Raw genomic sequence first — 22,197 nt, forward strand, 5'->3', positions numbered from 1 at the left:
CAGTGATATCCCACCTCTGTGCAGCCAGTGGCCTGTGCTCCCCAACATAGGCACCGACCTCTAATGGTGCCAGTGGGTGCTTGACCGCCCTCCCGCCCGCCCTGACTCCACCCCTGCCCCGCCCCCTCCCATCCCCATTCCAACCCCTTCCCCAAAGTCCCCGTCCCAACTCCGCCCCTATTCAACTCCTTCCCCGCCCCAGCCCCGCCTCTTCCCCTGAGTGCGCCATGTTCCCACTCCTCCCCCACCCTCCTGGGGCTTGCTATAGCATAGCTGTTTGGCGGCAGCAAGCACTGGGAGGTAGGTGGAGGAGCGGGGACGCAGAGGAGGCGAGGTGGGGAGCTTGGCTGCTGGTGGGTGCAGAGCACCCACTCATTTTTCCCCATGGGTGCTCCAGCCCCGGAGCTTCCATGGAATCAGCGCCTATGCTCCCCAATGCCATGCTGGAGCCTCAGATTTATTTGAAGAATAAAATTTGCAGAAATTTAAAATATTGTGTGCAGAATTTTTAATTTTTTTGGCACAGAATGCCCTCAGAAGTAAAGCACATAACAAAATTCATGTGACGGGGGTGGGGCTGAGGGGTTTGGAGTGTNGCCTCAGATTTATTTGAAGAATAAAATTTGCAGAAATTTAAAATATTGTGTGCAGAATTTTTAATTTTTTTGGCACAGAATGCCCTCAGAAGTAAAGCACATAACAAAATTCATGTGACGGGGGTGGGGCTGAGGGGTTTGGAGTGTGGGCTCCGACAGGAGTTGCAGGCTCTGAGCTGGGGCTGATGGTTGGAGTGCGGGGGGGGGGGGGGGAAGGGGCGCCGGGGGGGGGCGGGGGCGCGGGGGGGGGGCCGGGGATGGGGGGTTTAGGGTGCAGGCTGCTCCAGGCTATGGCAGGGAAAGAGGACCCCCCACAGCTCTGTCTCTCTGCAACAGCACCTGGGCAGGGGGCGGGGAGGGAAGGGGAAGGAAGAAGAAGAGGTGCCTCTCCCCATTGTGGCAGCTCCGGGGCTGGGGCCGCAGGATGGGCACCTCTCCCCAGGCAGGTCTCGGGGAAGAGTGTTTCTTCCCGCCACAGGAGCTCTGGGGTTGGGGCCGCAGGACAGGCCCTCTTCCCCGACCGTGGCTGGGCCGGATTGGGGTGCCTCTCCCCTGGCCACAGCAGGTTTTAACATCTTGTTGTTGTAGAGTGAACACCCAAAAAGCATACTAATTTGGGAGAATCAGAAAAAAAATGCATCGATGGATTTCATTGTCCAAATTAAGTGCAGTTAAGTAATAAGCAAAAAGTATAAACTATGGAAAGTAAACAAGATTAAAACTAGTTCAGTAATCTAGTAGCAACATGAGTTCACAAATGTATTTAAAGAGGAGTTTTATGTTTAAACACTAACAAAGTCTGGTAAAAACAGAACTACAATAAAAGTGGTCAATAGTTTCTGGACTGTTTCACCACTGAATCTGGAAAATAAAAATTTAAAAAAGCTAAATAAATTAGTGTACAATGGACACCTACTTCATCAGAGACCAGATCCTGCTAAGTACTCAGAACCCTTAACTCCAGGCAAAGTCAATGGGAGTTGAGGGCACTTAGCATCTTGGATTTCAGGAACCCAAAAGCAGAATCTGACACTCCACCTCCGTTTTCACATCTAACCTGCATCTGCTTGTAACTTTCTTGTTCTCGCTTCAATGCGGAGTCTGCATCATGTAGCCTCTCCTGCACAGTTTGAAGGGCTTGATTCTGCAGGCTGCTCCCTTCGCTGTGGTCTTGTATTATTCTAAAAGAGTATTACAGAATGTCATTGAAAAGTAAGCATATATACTATGCTTTCAAGGTAGAAACAATAAGGTGATTTTTTCAAACTCTCTTATGTCAGACAGTGCTAATTAAATGGTTTGCCTGGTTTTCACTTTGCTATGTTTTTCTTTTCTAATGCAGAAAAAATTTTACAAATATATTTTCTTAAACACTAGTTCAGAACACAGGTAGAATAATAAGAATAAAACCTACAGCTCATCTAAAAGTAAGAGCACCCCACATATTCTGTTGCCTAATTTCTACTTCTAACTTGAAGAATTTTACTGTAAGGTTTGATTTTTTTTTTTTTTAAAATAAAGGAGCAAGTATTCAACTGACTACTGAACACCCAATGTGGACACAAACAGGAAAGTTCTTACACTTGTAGACAAACATTTTATTTGCCCTTTTGGCCAAATATAGTCTTTATCAATGTGAGATCTCAAATTTCAGACTTCTCTCTCAAATATTAGAATTACACAAATGGTTTATATAAAATGCATTTGAACAATTATATCAATTCAGTCACAAACAGACACTGACACAAGCAAGTGGCAATTAATCTTATTTAGGACTCTGACCTGTTCCCACTGAAGTCAATGGCACGCTTATGTTAAGTATAAGGATATCTGAATCAAGCCTTAAATAATATTTACATTTTTTCTAACTAAAATTCTCAAATCTAGATATACATACACTCCCCGACTTATGCAAGCATTCCATTCCGGAACGCCTTGCATAAGTCGAATTTTACGTAAGTAGGGGGCGTCTATCCGACAATTATGCAAAAAAAAAAAACCACCCCGCTTACGGAACTTTTTCCGTAAGTGTGGGTTTGCGTAAGTCAGATTTGCGTAAACTGGGGAACGTTTGTATAGGAAAGTGATTTCAGTAGTCAAAATGACAATTGTTAACACCAATCTTTATAGCTTGAATTTTCCAACCTATTACTATTATTTGGAATGGGTTTTAAAGTACCGTGATTTTTCACTCTGTAATGCTTCCAGGGCTTCTGTCCGAGTACTCAGTAGCTGATCAGCTTCTTGCAACCGCACTTTCAGCACGGCCAGTTGGGAATCCTTGGCAGAAACAGCTTCTGTAAGATCATCAACCTGAGCTTGAAGTTCTCGAACCACCCTATCACTCTTTGAATGGTCAACATTCCATTTTTCTACCCTTGTTCTGGCATTCTTTAATTCTACAAAAAAGAGAAAGGATATATATGCATATATACAATAAAATCTGCTGCCTCAAGAAAAAATAAATAGTATTAGATGCCACATGGTTAGAATGCCGCCTGTGTCACAATCCATACAAGAAAAAATTAAGTGCAACCAGTTCAGTTTATATAACATTGAAAAAAGTGAGAGCTGACTCAAACACTAGAGCAGATTCTCTTAATTCAAGCTGTTGAAGCACAAAATAAAAAACTTAAAAAGGCACAACTACTAGAGTCAGTGTTAAGATGACATCTTTGAGATTGTACTGTTTGTTTGTTTTTAAACTGAACACCATATTAGTTTTAACCTTTACTCAAAATTATTAGGTTAAAATTCATATGCACTACTGTTTTAAAAAAAGATTTCCCTAACCTGTGGTATTATCCACTTTGATTAGTTAAACAATATTACAAATTTAATTGGCTTTTTACTAGATTTTGCATTTCAATTAGCTTAGGCAAGGAACATATAGACTAGTCAATTTGACTTTTTTATTGTTATTTTCTAGACTGTCACTTTCTGGGCATCATATATTTGCATAATACATGCCGTAATGTTTGGGTTTCAAATATTGCAGGGGATTGTTATTCCCTTTAAAAAAAAAAAAAAAAAGTCAGACATTTTTTTAAAATGTGTAAACATTTCTAATAGCAGTAGCCTTTCCTAAACCTTGTTTTTACACAATTTAAATTTTGGGACTAATTAACTTGATTGTGTCCCTTTAATCACCACTCATTATTTTGTTGTCGTCGTTGTTGAACGACTACTCCTCCCAACTATCGCAAGTAAATTTTTTTTTGTTCCAGATGGTTTCAGTGAAGGCCATGTTACCCACCATATGAAAACATCTTTGTCTTAAATTCATTAGGAGCTAATGAGCTTAAGGCGGATAGCTCAAAGATACTTTTCATTCTCTCCAGCTTAGTACTCGTTTAGATGGTCAGGAATCACTATGCTTAACAAACCACATCTATAGATTTAACTAGGAGTACTTGAATCTGAACACAAGTCACTGATGGAGAGGCAGTACTAGTTTCTATTTTACTAGAATCTCAAAACCAGTTAATATTTTGAAATATAAGCTTCCAAACTAGACTACCTTCCTGTGTTTCTTTGGATCTCTGAATTAATGAAGCCATTTCTTGATTTAAAGACTGAACCTCATTCCGAAGCAGTTGATTCTCTAGGCGAAGATTAGACAGTTCGTGCGATTTGCAATCATCATTAGCTGAAAGGCTGGGATTAGTTGCTGTATTTAGTGATGAATCTTTGGTAACATCCACTTGTGTATCCAATCCAGAATCAGAGCCGTCAGGAGTTTCTGTACAAAGAAATCTGAGTTAAATCAAGTATGTTTGTTGGTCTATTTACTGTGAGTAGCCATACAATGATCCATATATATATATATAAAGTAGACATTTCACCATTAAAGTGGATCACTGAATAGCTACTCACAATAAATAGACCTACATAGTACCATATTCTAGTTACATAGTATAATGCAGATGATTTGTACAGTGTAGCGAGAACAGCCACAGATGGCATAACGTTTAGCAATTGGTTATAACAAAAAGTCATATCGGGTGGGAAAATGTTAACATTTTCATGACGATGCTGCAGAAAACTTCAGAGAGTTATAGAATACACTGTACATACAGTCAGCAAGAGGTGTGTTATTTTTAATATAAATATCCAAGTTCACACTGGCTGGCTGTTAGGACTTAATATTCTAAAGATACACACACTTGTACATATTTCCAAAGTAAAATTTTTCATCTTGGAGTTCTGATGTCATGTATAAGCCATTCAAATTTCATTCTTATGAATTATATTGCCAACAGCAAGCCTCAAAAATCTAATCCAAACACAGATGGGTGTAGTGTATTCACTTTATATAAGATAGTCTATTAAGGTTACTTCAATTATACCCATCTCCTCACCAACTTCTTTACTAACCACTTGGCCTCAAAGTATTTAATCAATCTATTTTTGGGGGAGCCACTTTTAGTAAAGAAATGTTTACTATAGAAACACTGGAAATTACAATGATTTGAAGCACTATAGTAGGCTGTGGAATATTTCCTTTATTCTTGCCTCATATCATACTTCCATAAGAGGTTTTGTAATACTATTCAAAAGTTCCTTGTAATTTTCGTGTATCTAGAAATCCTAACTGCATATAAATTCCCTGAATTATGGGAACTAAGTAGCAATTCTCTTTTATAGAATGGATGCTGATAGAAAGAACACTCTAAACTAACAGCTGACAGTGCTCTGACAAAGTCACCAGAAAACACACACCCGGGATCTGGATTCCTAATAGGGGGTTACTGAAGTCTTATAGAACATTCTTGATGCCAATGAGCATATATTATAGGGCCTTATCTTTAAAGCCTTGCATTGGTGTCAATATGAAACAGTATGACATGCAGGGAGAGTAAAGAAACAGCTGTTCCGCCCATGTTAATTTTACTTCAGATTCAGTGTATCCACCATGGATAACCGGATGAAAACCAGTGAATGCAGACTGAAGTCAATACAAAGCAAGGGTGTCCATTTGAATCCAGTGTTTTAAACTGTCCTCATACTCTTTACTTCACCTTGTGCTCACCAACAAGCCTGCTCCACCTTCAACAGTCCATATCACACAATGCCCTAGGGAGATGGGGTGGGCCATTAATTCTGAATACTGACACACCAGGAAAACAGCACCATAAATCCAAGCAAGATTTGTTCAATACTTCTTGAATCCCCTGCCCTAGAGTTAAAATGTTCTAAGTGCCATTCCCTTCCTTTTAGTTTATACAGTCTTCACATAACCAGACACTGTGTGACAATACATTTATTTTTGTCAATAATTATAAAATGCACAAACAACCTATCTCCATTTTACAACTAGCTCCCACAAAAGTTATGGACTCTCTTTTATGTCAGGTGCACTAAGAGACATACTTAACTAAAAAGACCAATGATTGGCTTATAATGTGACCTATAATCAGGGTACCATGTGACATGAATCTACAGTTAATACGTCTTGAATTAGCTGTGATTAATCATTAAAGAGTTATAAGAACTCTTAACTAGAAACATCTCAAAATTTTGAGAATTAGCTCTCCCCTTATTATAGTTTCTAAGTCTTTTTACCAAATACAATAAGTGAACAGAATAGATTTGATTTAATAATACTAATACATGCACTTACAGTACTTTAAATATTCAATGAACTGTACTGCTATCAACTAAGTACTCTCGTGAGGCAGTGCATCTATTATACCCATTTTACATATGGAGAAATGGAGGGAAATAGGTAAGGTTATTCCAAGGCCACCCAGTGAATCAATAGAAGTGCTGGGGTTAGAATTAAGAGGTTCTTGACTCCCAACCATGTTATTGTTACTCTATAACACCTTTCCCTCATATTAGAATCTATTTCATTTACTGTCAGTAAATTTGTTTCCCTTCACATAACATGGTTTTAAATATACCTATGTTCAATATATAGTTCTAGTTAGCTACCATGGCTTCGACTCCTGATGGAACTGTCTTCAGTAGTTTTTACATTTTGTGTACTTGTAGGCACAGAACTAATGCTTGAAGTCCGAGAGTGATTCTGAAGAACAACTGTCTTGCTCTTCTCCTTGTTAGGGTCCATCCGTCCATTAGTTCCTTTCTCAGAACTATTGAGAAAATCAAACAAAAGCTCATCATCAGGTTCAGACTTTTTCCTTCTCACAAACTGGGAAGAAGGTCTGGGTGTGGAAACACTTTCTGCTGGAGAAGAGGCCTCTGAAGACATCTTGGATGTGGCTTTGACATTTGCAGTTCCAGCTAGGATTGTAGCTTTCTGGTGTTTAATATTTTCAGCTGCGGAGGAGATATAGGTTGCTTTAGATGATGTCTGATATTTCAATTCTCCGGTTTGCTGGCGCAGTTCAGGATATTCCCTGGCAGACTCCAAATCCGTATCATCATATATTACGTTCCCTGTACCATCTTTTTTGCTCAAAGCTGATGCAGCTCCTTGATCGACTCTGTTGAGAAGGTCCTCTGCCTTTCCAGCAAGATCAGCAAACCAAGACATAATGGATGTCTATTGACAAAATCTACAGAATTGAACTCCAAAAGCGTGAGCTGCAAAAAGATACAAAATGGTTACAGTTCAAATATATGTTGATGAACTGAGGCATCTGGTTTATCTTTGTTGTAAACTATGGTTATGTTAATAGTTTTGTCCTTGTTTCATCCATTAACATGCCATATTACTGGAAGGACTCCAAATCAGATGTTCTTACAGGAAAATGTACAGCAGGGGTAATCAATTATTTTTTGTCAGGGTCCAAATTTCTTAGTCAATGTATAGTTAAGGTCCAGACTCCAGAGAAAATAATTAAATAATTATAATTCATAGAGTCTAGGACTAGAAAGGACCTCGAGAGGTCATCGAGTCCAGTCCCCTGCTTTCATGGCAGGACCAAATACTGTCTACTCTAGACCATCCCTGATAGACATTTATCTAACCTACTCTTAAATATCTCCAGAGATGGAGATTCCACAACTTCCCTACAATTTATTCCAGTGTTTAACCACCCAATAATAAGTAAATAAAAAGATTTTGGGGTCCATTCAAATAACTACCCCTACTGTAGAGGAATGAGTTTTAGCTACTAAACCAGCATAGTCATTCAGGGCATCAACACCTGATAGCAGCTGTGGCAACCCCTATAATCATAAAATGATGGTCTGCTTGCAGCAGATTAAAGGAAAACAAATTGGGATGGAGAGGGAAATAGGAAGTAATGCTGATAACCACAGGTGTATAGTAGAAAAAAGTTTCTTTGACCTTTGACATACAGACCTCTCCAGAGGCACTTTCAGGAACTCCTCCCCCAACATAAATATTTTGCTTTACAAGAGGTGCAACTCCTAATCTTGTGGACAGTGTGGACCCGTTTAACTATGTTGGAGGGAAGGGCCCATATGGGCACTAAGGGCCAGACGTTTAAAGGCGAGAAGGTCAGCTGGGGATAGGCACCCATATACCTTTGCCAGTCCTGAGCGCCCCGTAGGCTGCCAGCGATGACACACTGTGCCTGTGTTCGGGGGAGCCGGGCCCCAGACGAGCCCACAGCCCTGCCTGGACCCTGGAGGAGACACTGGCGCCAGCCGTGCGGACACCAGTGACGGGGCCGGGGACAGAAGGGTCGGCAGCGGCAGCGCAAGACGGGGGGAGGGAGCAGGCGGCTCAGAATGAGGAATCGCCCTTAACCCCCACCCACCAAGCCCTTCCCGTCCCCCTCCGCCCCCAAAACCCCTCCGCCCGCCTCTCCCGCGCTATTAGGCCCCAGCTCAGCCCCGGCCTCACCTTGTCCCGGCGCCCGCCCTGCCTCCCCGGGAGCGCCCGGGCGAGGGATGTGGGGGATAAATCGGCGGCGGAGACCGCACCGGCTACATAGAGGCCGCAGGCCTGACACGGCAGCTCAGCTCCATCTTCCGGGAGACGTGGCCACCAGGCGGGTGGACGCAGGGACCCAGCGCACCACCGGCCAGGCCGCCGGATGCGCAGGCGCGCCCAGAATCAGCCCCGTGAGGGACAGAACCTCGGAGCGAGGCCACGTCCCCCACCGCCGGGAGAGGAGGGGCAGGGAGGGAGCAAGGCCACGCCCCTTGCCACGAGCTCCCACCAGTCCCAGAGAGGAGGGGCAGGGAGTGAGCAAGAGGCCCCGTAGCTTTCCTGGCGGGGGGGCGGAGTTAGAGCGGCGCTGCACACTTTGTCAGCCACAGTGTCTCGCGCCGCCTGGGGTCGCGCTGCGAGGCCTGCGCACTGCAACTTTTCCCCCGCGGCCCCTCATCCCTGATCTGCCTCCGCGTGACCCCGCCCTCGGCTCTCGCACAGGCCCCTCCCACCCGTTTGAGGGCAACGGGTCTAACGCCAACAACCCCTCCGCCAGTCCCCCTCCCTTCTTGTTCCGCCTCACAGCCGCGAGGCATGAAGCGGAGCAGGGAGCAGCCTCTAGAGGGCGCTGTGAGCTCACACAGAAACGAGCCACCCCAGCTGTCCGGGCCGGGCTCGAAACCTGCTTCTGGCCCCTGCTTTGTCCTGGAGTTGCAAACTTCCAGCCAGGGGGTTATAGCTACAGCTGCTCAACCAGAGCAGCTTCATGCTCGCCCCACCTCACATTCCTCCCCCCCTCCATCCAGTGGGAACAGCTTATCTGGGGTACTGCCAGGGGTCCCACCTCCTCAGCACCTGCGCACTTCCCAATCTTCCCCCTGGTTCTCCCCAGGCTGTTCCTGAGAGGCAGGGCAGGCCCTGTAGCCCCAGTTGTACAGATGGAGAACCATAGGTGTAATTTGACTTCTAGGTGACGGTAATAATAGGCATAGGTCTAATTTTTGGATTTACCAATTGTTGTGGTACTTAAATTACAGTGTACTTGAAATCACAAGTACAGTTTACGTCCATTATTTAATCACCCTTCTTTTTTTTTGTTGTAACTTAATTATTTTCCATGTTTACCAGCTACCACTTAAAAATCAACATTAGCGTAAAAACAAATTCTTGATTAAACAGAACCCAGCACTTTCATGTAACTGAAACATGTCTCCCAGGTTTTAGAGATACATAAATATGCAATGCATACATTGAACAAATCCATCGCTAAAGCCTGTCCCCTTTGCTCATCTGCCTAAGCACATTCCACTCACATTTAACCTTCCCTGTTCACTCTGCCACTCACCTGGGCTTGACACAGTCAATGTTGTACACTGCACAGAAACTTGGTCAGAGCTTATGTTCACTTGCTACATGTTACCAGCGGTGATTAGAATGTGGCCCCCATGTCTAGATGCCTGTGTTTCCGGGGCAAGTCTCTTATTTTATAGGCTGGTAAAACTGAAATGAGCCCAAGCTAGAGCTCTGCTGTGAGGGAGAGGGTCAGGAGCTGCTCTTCTGCCCTCCCTTTAGGCAGCCCATGTGGGGAAACAAACCTGGACACACAGAGCGCCTGGCATTGTTGCTCGCCCCCTCATCCCCTGAACATTCCTCTGTGCCCCCCTAGGGAGTTGGGGGGAAGCAGCAACACCAGGTGCTCTGTGTGTCCAAGTCAGTTTCCCCAGCTGCGCTGTGCTGTGAAGTATCAGGAGGTGCTCTCCTGCACCTCCCCTTACACAGCCCAGGTGGGGAAACTGACCTAGCCACATGTCACCGCTTGCCCCTGCAAACATTCCTCTGTGGGGAGGAATCAGGGCCAAATAGAAGGGAGAAATCAAGGTGCTCCCCCTTCATGCATCATCTCTGCATCATATCCAGTTTGGGTAGTGGGGGGCAATGCCCTCCAATGCTCCCCCCATCTCTGCCCATGTGGGGAACAGGCACCAAGAGGCTAAGTATTTTGCCCAAGGTCGTACAGGACACTTGGAAGAGCAGAGAATTGAACTTGTGTTTCCTAAATCTTAGGTTGCTATCTAACCATGGGACCATCCTTCATTCCCATTGCCAGTACATGCTCTTCTGCTACCGCAGCAGTTCCCAAAATACATTTCCTCCCCAGCCCCCTTCTTTGAAAAGGACACAAATTACTTCCCCCCATATTTAGCCATCTATTACTTGTACTTTAGTGTAGTCCACCTGTTAGGGTTGCCAACTTTCTAATCACACAATCATACACTGGGGCAGGGGGTTGGGGTTGGGGTTGGGGTTGGGGTGTGGGAGGGGGTGAGGGCTCCAGCTGGGGGTGTGGGCTCTGGTGTGGGGCCAGGGATGAGCGGTTTGGGGTGCAAGAGGGGACTCTGGGCTGGGGCAGGGGGCTGGGGTGTGGGAGAGTGCGGGGTCTGGGCGGCGCTTACCACGGCTCTGAGGAAGCAGCCATCAGGTCTCTGCAGCCTCTAGGTGCATGGACGGCCAGGCGGCTCTGCACTGTGCGTGCTGCCTTCACGTCCGCAGGCGCCGCCCCCCGCAGATCCAATTGGTCATGGTTTCCAGCCAATGGGAGCTGTGGAGCCGGCGGTGGGGACGGGGGCAGCATGCGGAGTCTGCCTGGCCCCCCTAGGGCCTAGCCGATGCTGGGACATGACAGCCACATCTGGGAGCCACGCGGAGCCAGGGCAGATAGGGAGCCTAACTTAGCCCCGGGCCCCTGCTGCACCGCCAACTGGACTTTTAATGGCCTGGTCAGCGGTGCCAACCAGAGCCGCCAGGGTCCCTTTTCGACCAGGCATTCCGATCGAAAATTGGACACCAGGCAACCCTACCACCTGCAATGAACATTATAAGGCCTTTCAACCAGATTCCACTGTTTCCACATTTCAAGCAGGCTCTGAGCATCTCAACAAAATGGTTGAGAGCAAAAAATGAACATGGGCAAAACATATTCCCTTAACCTTGGTCTCTGAAACAGACACACTGTTACAGCTGAAACTTTGCTAAAAAGCAACAGCAGCCTTAGGCAAACACCTGTCATGGAAAATTCCTGAACTAAACTGTTTAAATTTGGTAAAATTATAAGCAATGGCAACAAGGGTCTTATAATGGAAAGGATGCCCCGATACTTATCTATAGGCATTGCTACCTGCACTAGCTGTACAATACATAGATTCATAGATTCTAGGACTGGAAGGGACCTCGAGAGGTCATCGAGTCCAGTCCCCTGCCCGCATGGCAGGACCAAATATTGTCTAGACCATCCCTGATAGACATTTATCTAACCTACTCTTAAATATCTCCAGAGATGGAGATTCCACAACCTCCCTAGGCAATTTATTCCAGTGTTTAACCACCCTGACAGTTAGGAACTTTTTCCTAATGTCCAACCTAGACCTCCCTTGCTGCAATTTGAACCCATTACTTCTTGTTCTAACCTTAGAGGCTAAGGTGAACAAGTTTTCTCCCTCCTCCTTATGACACCCTTTTAAATACCTGAAAACTGCTATCATGTCCCCTCTCAGTCTTCTCTTTTACAAACTAAACAAACCCAATTCTTTCAGCCTTCCTTCATAGGTCATGTTCTCAAGACCTTTAATCATTCTTGTTGCTTTTCTCTGGACCCTTTCCAATTTCTCCACATCTTTTTTAAAATGCGGTGCCCAGAACTGGACACAATACTCCAGTTGAGGCCTAACCAGAGCAGAGTAGAGCGGAAGAATGACTTCTCCTGTGATTATACTAGGCCCAAGAAGCAGTTTTTGATTAGAGCACAAAGTTATCTCTCACTTGTAATATCTGTATTCAATATTTAAGCCCCTTCATTTTCAGTTAAACCGATTTTTACTGAAAATTTCTCAGGTTTTACAAAAAGTATTATTCAGGTTTTTCCGATTTTCACCCTACTTTTGTACCATTCAAATATATAAAAATAACTTGTTTTATTAGGAAAATACAATACACTGCATGAGATATATGTATTACGATAACACATTAGTCTGTGTGTGTATATGCAAAGCTGCCGGTTGAAGTAAGGCTATGTATTAATCTAGAAGATACATACAATGAACAAATAGACACACACGGAAGCTTTGAAGTGCGTGCACATCAGAATGTACTGATAAAACTCACACACACTATGTACACATTTCAAGCTGTTAGCAGATAACGATTTAAAGATTTGACACACTAAAATGGGAGGAAAATTAAAATATGTGTCAGAATACGTCTCAGAACACAAGGAAGTATTCAAAAGTTTAAAAAAACAAAAACAGGAAAAAAGGATGAAATTGAGTGTATGTGCTGAAAATGGTGTGGCCCAATTATTAAATGTAAATATTTATAGGCTAATAGTTCTAAGTCTACAACAGTAAACCGTTTATTCAAATGAAAAGTTTTATTTTGGGATTAGAGATGTATTGTTTTCTTAAACTCAGTGGTGGCATTGTGTTTTGAGTTCTGTTTTAGTTCTGCAGCAAACCACATAAATGAACAGAATTCAAAGCACTAATCTACTGAATACTTTTTTGCCCTGTCTTTCCATCCACCAAAATAGACCCTGATATTTACCCAGAGAAATCAGTAGTTTTTTGCACTGATTTTCACTGTTTTTTGTTGTTGTGGTAATAAACTCTGATAAATTCCAGGGGAAAAAATTAAATAAAATAAAAACTGAAATCCTTAGTATAATATTTGAGCAGGTGTAGTGTGACCCTCTGTGACTATGTGAGTCACCATCCAGGAAGAGGGACATTAATTATTGTGAACAGCTGTTCTTCTACAAAAATTGTTACGTGCTTCCTGAAAAAGGAGACTCACCGATATCAGATGGGCTGTGGTTGGATTTTGCAACTGGAAATGCCTTATGTCTTGCTTGAGAAACCATCACATCAGCAAGAAGACTAAAGACTTATTGCTGTTCTGCTAACCTTCCTGTGAAGATGAGTCATGCAAGTGGTCTCTTCCCATCAGCTGAGGCTTCAGCTCAGAGCACATGGCATGAGGGGGATAAAAACCTCAAACCAAAGTTTTAAAAAGTCCTTTGAAGTTCATAGCACTTCCCAAGATTTACCTCAGTTATTTCTCCAACCAAGTTATATACAGTAAAAGCTGTTTTATGTGACATGTTGGGGGAATAGGGGGTGCCAGTAAGTGAAAAATGCTGGTTAACTAAGAGGGAGGGAGTTTGGATGCAGGAGGGGGTGTGGAGCTGCGGGTTGGGGCGCGAGATGGGTTGGCTCTGGGAGGGAGTTTGGGTGCGGGACGGGGCTTGGGGCAGCGGGTTGTGGTGCGGGAGGGGATGTGGGGTGCCAGAATCGGGGGGCGCTCTCCTCGGGCAGCTCCCTACAAGTGGTGACCTGTCCCAGCTGCTCTTAGACAGAGGCGTGGCAGGCGCCTCCACGCGCTGCACCTGCTCCACCCCGAGCACTAGCTCTGTAGCTCCCATTGGCTGGGAACAGTGCCCAATGGGAGCTGTGGGGGCGGTGTCTACGGGCGGAGGCAATGCGCAGAGCCGACTGCCGCGTCTCTGCCTAGGAGCAGCCAGGCCAGGTCGCCACTTGCAGGGAGCCGCCTGAGCTGAGAGCCTCCCAGATCCAGCACCCTGCACCCTCTCCTGTACCCCAACCCGCTGCCTCGAGCCCCCTCCTGCACCCAAACTCCCTCCCAGAACCAGCGCTCCACACCCCCTCCCGCACGACAATCCCCTGTCTGCCCTGGTCGGGACCCGGTGGAGAGGGCGGGCCCGGGTCCCCCACCACCTCACCCCCGAACTGTGAGGAATCCTAGGGACTCTGGCCACTAGGCCACGCTACCCTGCTTGCGAGGGGGATTATATGGACTCTGGCTGCTAGGCTGCGCTACCTTGCTTGCGAGGGGAATTGTATGGACCCTGGCCACTAGGCCGCACTATCTCGCCAGACAGGAATGATTGTGTGGAAGGGGGCCATTAGGCCACAACTGGCTGCCCACAGAGAGGCGGGCGCAGAAACTTGAGAGTGGCGAGGTGCCGACACCCCATCCTACCCCTGCCACAAAGGGGCACTGTGGTGCTAGGCCCACCACACCTCCTCTATGAACTTTCTCAGCATGTTTCAAAAATATTAGTGACTTTTATCTTCACAACACCCTTGTGAGACTAGGTGGTATTATCCCCATATTACAGATGAAGAATTGAGGCACAAAGAAGAGCAATTGCATGGAAAGTCCTGCCCAGCCCCTGAAATTCCAGGTTGGAACATGCTCAGTCAAACTGTAGGGATGGTGCGTACTCAGTCCAGTCAGCATGTAGGATCTGTGTTGTGATGGAGCATGCTCAGGGCAGATGAAATCTTCTGGTAATTAAACTGCCAAACTTAGTCTACTGAGCATGTGCAAACTAAATTTTTGGAGTCTCGCAGCATGAACAAATTTGGATGTCTTTTCATAGGGAGGGCAAAAAGCATGTTCCTAACTCTAGGACAATCACCTTGTCAAATTTCAAGTTACTGCTCCAAAGCGTGAAGGCGCTAGAGTTCTCAATGAAATGGTTATAAGAATTTGTTTTAACATGGGCAAAAATGTGTTTTTCCCCTATTTTGTTCTCAGAAATGACTGAACTATTTTATCTGGAAGTTTCTAAAAAACATTCAACCTGAGGCAGACACCTAGCATGGAAAATCTTAAATGAAAGGACTAAAAGCTTGGCGAAGTTATAAGCAACTGAATACATGGAGAGTGTAGGGCAACTCTAGCTACATTACAGTTAAATGACTACTCAAGGTGCAAGGCAGCAGTGACTCTGACCCTGAGACTATCCTTCCTCCAGCCCTTAGATTATTAAATATGGGGACTGTTAGCTGAAATGTGGCCGTGGATAGAGTGACAATCTCTCAGATTGCCAGGTGCAAAATGTAGAGCTTTAAAAATATTTAAGACACTGACTAGCCAGGGTGGAAAACACCTGTGTCACAAGACTCCTCCAAAGCCACACCTCCTACAGTTTCAAGCACTAAAACAGTTGTGTAATGTCTCCTATGTACTTTATTTAATTGTAACATGGTGGAAATCAACAATGTATTTAAAAGTATAACCTTGTGTTGCTATTGCCACATCTTCTTTCCTTTCCTATCATCATTCCTAATTCTTCTCCTTCCTGTAATAGATGACAAAACTTTTCCTGCTAGTATCTTCAGTGCTTATTTCCTCTTTCCATTTTCTCTCCTTCTCTGTCAGAGAATTACAGTACTGATGTATTATTCACATAAACTGGTAACAGTGCCTGCCATTCTAAATGCTGATAGAGAGAAAAGTTAGGGGACAAAAACTGATGAATGATGTGTTAAAAAAAAAAAGGCAAAAAATCTCAAAATGAAGAGTGCATTTATTTTGTCAGACATCAGAAGACTCAGGGGTTGAAATGATAGCTGAGGCTTTGGATATTTCACCCACACCCAAGCATATGCTTGGTCTCTTTGTGGTGCATTTGTTGGAAAGAGCTTATGACTGCTCACAGTAATGCTCTGAGGATAAGTAATAATGCCGTCTACCTACAGGATACAGCTTAACGTAAAACTACATGGAATTAAACAAATAGCATATATCTAGATTCTTATAGAGTGCTCATTAAAGATGGTCGAAAAAAAGGATGAATTGTTTTGTGAACATTTTCACAAAAAAAACTGTCCTCTTTCAATCACAATTTTCAAATTTTGAATTTTGTTTTACCACTTTTAGTGCTCATCTCCATTGTACCTCAGCACCTTTCAAAATAATGAATTTAAGATATTTCTTTTTTCCCCTTTCCCTGTCAACAGCGATCAATTTCTCTTTCTTTTGATTCTGATACAGTGGGAAAGCAGGCTCAAAGAAATGGGGTTTACATTCTGTTCTGAATATGCTGATGTCTGTAATTATGTGGATATCTTCCAAGAATGAGTTCCAAATGTATGGCCACTCACCAAGAAAGTTCTATCTCTGCAAACATGAATCTCTCACTCTAGAGGGTGACAGCACTATTGTTCCATTGGAATGCAACTGTCATGGATAGTCACAATCACACAGGGTGAGACAGTCCCTCAGGTTACTTGTATCAATCCTATGAAAAGCTTTGACAGAAGGACAGAAAAATTGACTTTGACCCAGTTTTTCACAGGATGTTAGTAAGAAAGCTGAGTGCTTTTGGTGATCTGTGGCTAGGTATACATAGTACACCTCTTGTGACAGTGTATAGGGTATGCGTAGCTACACACCACAGTGAAAAGCAGGCTGTGTCCACATTGCGGTGTGTAGCTACATGCCCCACAGTGATTAACCTCTCTGCCAGCGGGGCACCAGAAACATATTGCTGGGGAGGGTCGCATGACCACTCTTGTAGCTTTCCTTTGCTTCCCCATCAAAGTCATTTTTCTGCGGGGAAGCAAAGAAATCTGTGGGGGACAAAAATTCTGCTCATATGCAGTGGCGCAGAATTCTCCCAGGTGTAATTAAAGTTAACAGCATATTTGTTTAAATAGTTACATACAATTTAAGTGTGAGAACCCAAGAGCTGAGGTGCTTTCAGTATCAGAAGATTCTGTACTCATGGGAAATTTGGAACTAGAAAATCCAGCAGAGCTTGTTATAGGATGAGTGTGACTTAGGGACTTTCCCCCCTACGTTTGCTTTCACAACCTGTATTTGTTTTAGACACCACAACAAAAGAGGCAGGACATTCATTACCTTCTGTCTCATATAAAGATAGTCCAGTGGTTAGGGCATTAGCCTGGGAACTCAGCGATACAGATTCAATTTCCTTCTCTACCACAGATTTTTGTGTGACCTGGGGCACGTCACTTAGTCTCTTTGTGCTGCAATTCTCCTTCCAGTGTGTTTGCAATGATAAATATATTAAAAGATTGTGAGGCACCCAGACATTACAGTAATGGGGGCCACACAAGTACCTTAGATAGATGTATCCATCTGCCACTAGCATATGGAGGGATGTTTGGGTAAGCTAATTAGTAGAGGTGGGCCATAATCAGAACCTCAAACCTGAATCCTTTAGAATGTATTTCTGTCACTGAAATCAGCACATGTGACTGAATACAGGAGGAGTTCTACTAAGTAAGGTGGTGCCATTTTTATACAGACATTTTTTTTTAGACCTACATTTTTAGACATGACTAGTGATTTGGGTTTCCTCCATTTTGGAGTGCTCAACCTGAGACATCCAAAAAAGGTTTGATTTTCAGAACTGCTGAGCACCTGCCTTCTGAGAAGCAGGTCCCCTTCATGTGTCTCAAGTTGGGTACCGAAAACAGGCTCTCAAAATCACAGGCTGCCTCTGGAAATTCAGGCCAAAGATTCCTCATCTACAAGCACTTCCCCCCCTTTATGTTTATGTTGCCCCCAGCAATGCAAGATGTAACAGCTATGATTAACATAGCGCTATCTTGAAACTATTGTATTTAATGTATGGTTATCTGTATGTTTGTGATACAGTTATCCCCTGGAAAGCATGAAAACTTTGAAGTCCATTATATTAAGAAGGGCAAGATGATATAGCCCATCAAATATCCACAGACTTTTGTATGTGGGTGTTCCTGGCTTATTGGGGAGCAGAGAGAGGGTTGAGAAATGCAAAATCCCAAAGCTGGTTATGCAGATACCTAGCCTTTTGAAGTTTGACCTCGTGGGGAAAAAGGGCAGTGACTGGTTTTACCTGTTTTCAGGAGGCTGGAAGACAAAGCAAGTGTTTTGGTATAAAAGGCACAGTTTAACCTGACAGGGGGGTGGTCTCTTTGATTTAATGGATAGTCCTGACCTTTTGTCCAAGAGGAAACTGCATCCTCCTGAAGGATTGGAAAGAATGGAACCTGCCAGAGTCTCCATAGGACTACTGGGGGGATACTGGTAAAGCAATTAGATCCTGTTGTTGTTGTTGTATATGTTTTCTCTGTATGCTTTTGTCTTTAAATAAATGTACTCTGCTTTGAAAGGGCTGTTTGGTTCCTGGTAAATCACTGTCACTGTCCTTGGAGAGAAGACAAAGAGCAGGGGTTTGACGTTTACCAAAGCTGCTTGGGGAGAATCAGAGTGAAGGCAAGGAGGCTGGAAGTCTAACTTCCTGGTTGGGGGTGGGTGGGGGGTAGGACATGGGTCCCATCCCAATGACAGGTGATAGCTGGAGGCTTGAGACGGCGTTCCTTGAACACACTTCGGAGAGTGTCAAAGGTGCAGTTACCCTGAAACTGTGACACAATAATCTGAAAAAGGGAATGAAGCATGAACTACTTTAGCTCCCCAAGCTTGTTTAGCTTGCATTGATCTCCCTGTGTCTGATTTTAACTCTGTTATTATTTCCTTCAGAACTATGGGAATGTCAGTGAAGTCCCTTCTTATTTTTTCTGCATAAAAATGGACTTTGTTTCTTTGAATAACTAAAATCATCCATTCCCTGGATAATTTTGCTGTAAAAATGTAACCAGAACTAGATCTTAAGTCTTTTAAAGGGTGCTGGATGTCCAAGGGGACCAGGATCATCCTGTCTGACCTCTGCATGGATTCATGCAAGATAAGCAGTTTTGTATTTCTGCCACTTAGAACCATCTGCCAAAATCTTGTCTTGCTGATTTTATAAGGACAAACTCACCACGTTGCTTCATTAACCATGTGATTTTTCTGCCCTTCTTATATTGCATCTGACTTTGCTTTCAGAGTTTCATTGCCTCTTTTTATTTTGTTAATAAACACAAGTTATTGCAGGCCACTAACAAAGGGATGAGAACTCTGAAGGGCTCTCAAAACAAGTCAGGACAGACTAATGCAATATGAATATTTCTGCAGCTCAGGACTGGTTTTAGGCAATAATTTAGCCAAAGCACCCAACTTAACAACACTGTGATCCTGCCAAGACAGAGTTTGTTGACTTCAGGGCAGGGTGAAAGGCATAGCCATTCACCTAAGCACACTGGCTTGTGGGTGGCTATGAAGGCAATCTTTCAAATTTTAAGGAGGAGTTGGGGTGGATAACTTTTGTCTTTAACCCACCTATTTAGGCAATGTGTTGGTATTTTTGCTATGTAGATATGCAAATAGGCTTATACAGTCAGCAGGGCTGGCTCTGGCTTTTTGGACGCCCCAAGCAGAAAAAAAAAACAAAAAAAATACCCTGCGGCGCGGCCGGAGCGTGGGTGCAGGGGGACCAGCTGGGAGGGTGGAGGGGGTGGGAGCGGGCGGGAGAGAGAGAGAATGGTGCGGCCAGGCTACAGCAGGGGCACTGCCACGCGACCCCTCCCGCTGCGCCGCCTCCTGCCGCGAGGGCTCTGCTCCGGTCAGCGGGAAGGGAAGGAAGAGGACTGCCCTGCAGGGCGCTCTGGTTCTCCGCGCCGCAGCCCCCTACAGGGCAGCCAGAGCGGGAAAAAAAAAAAAAAAAAAGTGGCCGTGCCGCCCTAGGATTGGGCAGAATGCCGCCTCGAACAATCTGCCGCCCCAAGCACCAGCTTGCTCAGCTGGTGCCTGGAGCCGGCCCTGGCAGTCAGTCACCTTCATGCTACCTTCAATTTTTTTGTCCTGTAATGACAGCAGAAACAAACCTATATTCATTTTTAACAGTATAAAATTAGTTGCTGAAGGTGCACATTAGTCTAGACTAGGTTAGGTAGAACTGCTATGGTCTGGGCTCTGAACTGTCCCAGGGGTCCTGTTATTGAATCAAATCAGAAAAGACTAATTTTAGTAGATAATGTGCTTTTTAAGCAGTGACATCAGCACAGTTACAATGGTCATAATTTTGTACCATTTTCCTGTTTGAAAATATTCAGTGACAATTTTCCCAACAAGTAAACAGGAAATATTTTTTTTATAGAAAGTCCCTGTAGGGTTTAAAAGGTACAGTCTCTAGAAAATTTTCTTTATAGATTGGCAAACTCACTAACTTCACATGCTGCTTTTTCCAATTCATTCTATTAATGGTGTAAGCTAAGAATTTGGTTCAGTAAGACCTATGTTTGATTTGTGGCTCATGTCAGTCTCCCCCAGACTGAGAGGCGTCATATAGATAATCCCTGACCTATGGGAGGGTTGCTGCGGTAGAGCATACTTAACCTCAGGTTTGATATGTTTTTATAGCAGCCCTTCTAGTTGAAGAAAAACAGCATTGATGTGTTCCCAATCCAGTTCTCCTTAGCTGTAAGGATAGTGAGTTGGTACCATAACTATGTGTATGTTAGAACATCTTCGAGGCTACACCAGAAATGTGGAAGACTTCTTTGGGAGAGAGGTGGCAAATTATGCCATTGTCAGTCTCCAAAGCGTCCTCCCAACTGTGCACTATAAAGCTGGGATGCAGAAGTGAGAATTCTGTTGGAATGATATTTTCAGAAAAGGAAAATTTCAGGTAAATTATATAAATTTACCACACGACTGTGTACAATACCATACATGACAGTGTAGGACTTTCCATCCTGCGTTTACTGAAACCTCATATGAAAGCTGCAGATAAGGGCTTTTTGTTTTTTAAGAGCAGATGCACATTGTGAGTAATTCAGTTCTGTTTTGGTCAGCAGTTTCAGAGTTTTCTAGCCAATTAGTAATTCACAGTTCTCAGTTCTCCAATAATCTCTGGCAACGTTGGTCTGGTGGACTGGAAATACACCCAAATGCACCAAGCGTTTGTCATGTGATGTCTGAGTGACAGCTGTGTTTGCTTTCCAGAACTGTCACAGCACAATTAGAATGTTTTATATGTATGATAGTCTTCCCCACTGACACACACATTCCTCTCTCTCTTTCTCTCTCTCTCTCCCCCTCCTCCTTCTCAAAACAGAGTATTTTTCTCACCAACCTGCCAACAGATGCACCTGTTTCATTGCTCCCCTTCCACTAGGTAGTGGTGGTCATGCTAGATTGTTAGCTCTCTTCCCTATCCCTTGTCAGATCTTTTAATTATTACACTGCTGCCTAAACATAGCTAAACATATTTGGAGCAATTCTAGCAAGAGTCACATTTAAGTTTTTCATTCATCTTGGGCAAGGGTTTCAAATATTTATTATTAATTATTATTATTATTCTCATTCTCAAAACCATCAAACTTGTTTTCTGCTGCTGTCTAAACCATGGATACAGGATCATACAACTATGTTAGAATAGTTGAGGTTTGACTCTCAAATCTCTCCCTCTTATTAACTTCAGTCTAATGTCTCCAGTGCTGTCTTGTGTATCTCATCCTGATTATCATGATTAGGGTGACAATATTTTCCCAAAGGGAAAATGGGACACCCCACGAGGCTGACCCAAGGCCCTGCCTCTAATCCCCCCCCCAGCAAGGGCTGGCCCAAGCTCCCCCTGTGGCCTGCCCGCACAGGACCAGACTAAGACATGCCACTCTCCCCCTCATGCGGGGCGGACCAATCCCCCCTGCTGCCTGCCCATGTGAGGACAACTAGAGCCCTCTCCTTTCCCCCCCGTGTGCCCAGGGCCGGTTCCAGACGTCCTGCCGCCTGCCTATGTGGGGCTGGTCCAGCCCGAGCCACTGTCCTGAGCCCTCCCTCCCGCGCAGGGCTGGCATTGCCACTTGCCTCCCCTGCCACATTCCAACTGGACAAATGCCCAGTTTTGCCAAAAAAGTTGTGATGGCTGGGACAAGGCTTAAAAAAGGGACTGTCCTGGCCAAAATGGGACATGTGGTCACACTAATCATAATGCCAGTTCAGACATGGCAAAACTGCACACTCTCTTTCCTCTCAAATCCTCACCTCAGTGTCATCATTGACAATTCCATCATCTCTTTTACCAAGCTTGCA

The 22,197-nt window shown here is 44.3% G+C and overlaps 1 protein-coding gene across 1 annotated transcript in view; it reads right to left on the reverse strand.

Annotated features, from left to right (window-relative positions):
* Positions 1-8,672, reverse strand: part of GOLGA5 (golgin A5) — a 33,189-nt gene extending 24,517 nt beyond the window's left edge. The window contains exons 1-5 of the mRNA XM_034768686.1: positions 8,380-8,672; positions 6,534-7,148; positions 4,117-4,338; positions 2,776-2,995; positions 1,654-1,777 (exon numbers count right to left, since the gene is read on the reverse strand). Coding sequence (XP_034624577.1) covers positions 1,654-1,777; positions 2,776-2,995; positions 4,117-4,338; positions 6,534-7,098 — 1,131 coding nt within the window. The 5' untranslated portion in view covers positions 7,099-7,148; positions 8,380-8,672. The remainder of the gene's footprint in view (positions 1-1,653; positions 1,778-2,775; positions 2,996-4,116; positions 4,339-6,533; positions 7,149-8,379) is intronic.
* Between the last annotated feature and the right edge of the window lie 13,525 nt (positions 8,673-22,197).

Source organism: Trachemys scripta, chromosome 4 (assembly GCF_013100865.1).
Source record: "Trachemys scripta elegans isolate TJP31775 chromosome 4, CAS_Tse_1.0, whole genome shotgun sequence".
Lineage (NCBI taxonomy): Eukaryota > Metazoa > Chordata > Testudines > Emydidae > Trachemys > Trachemys scripta.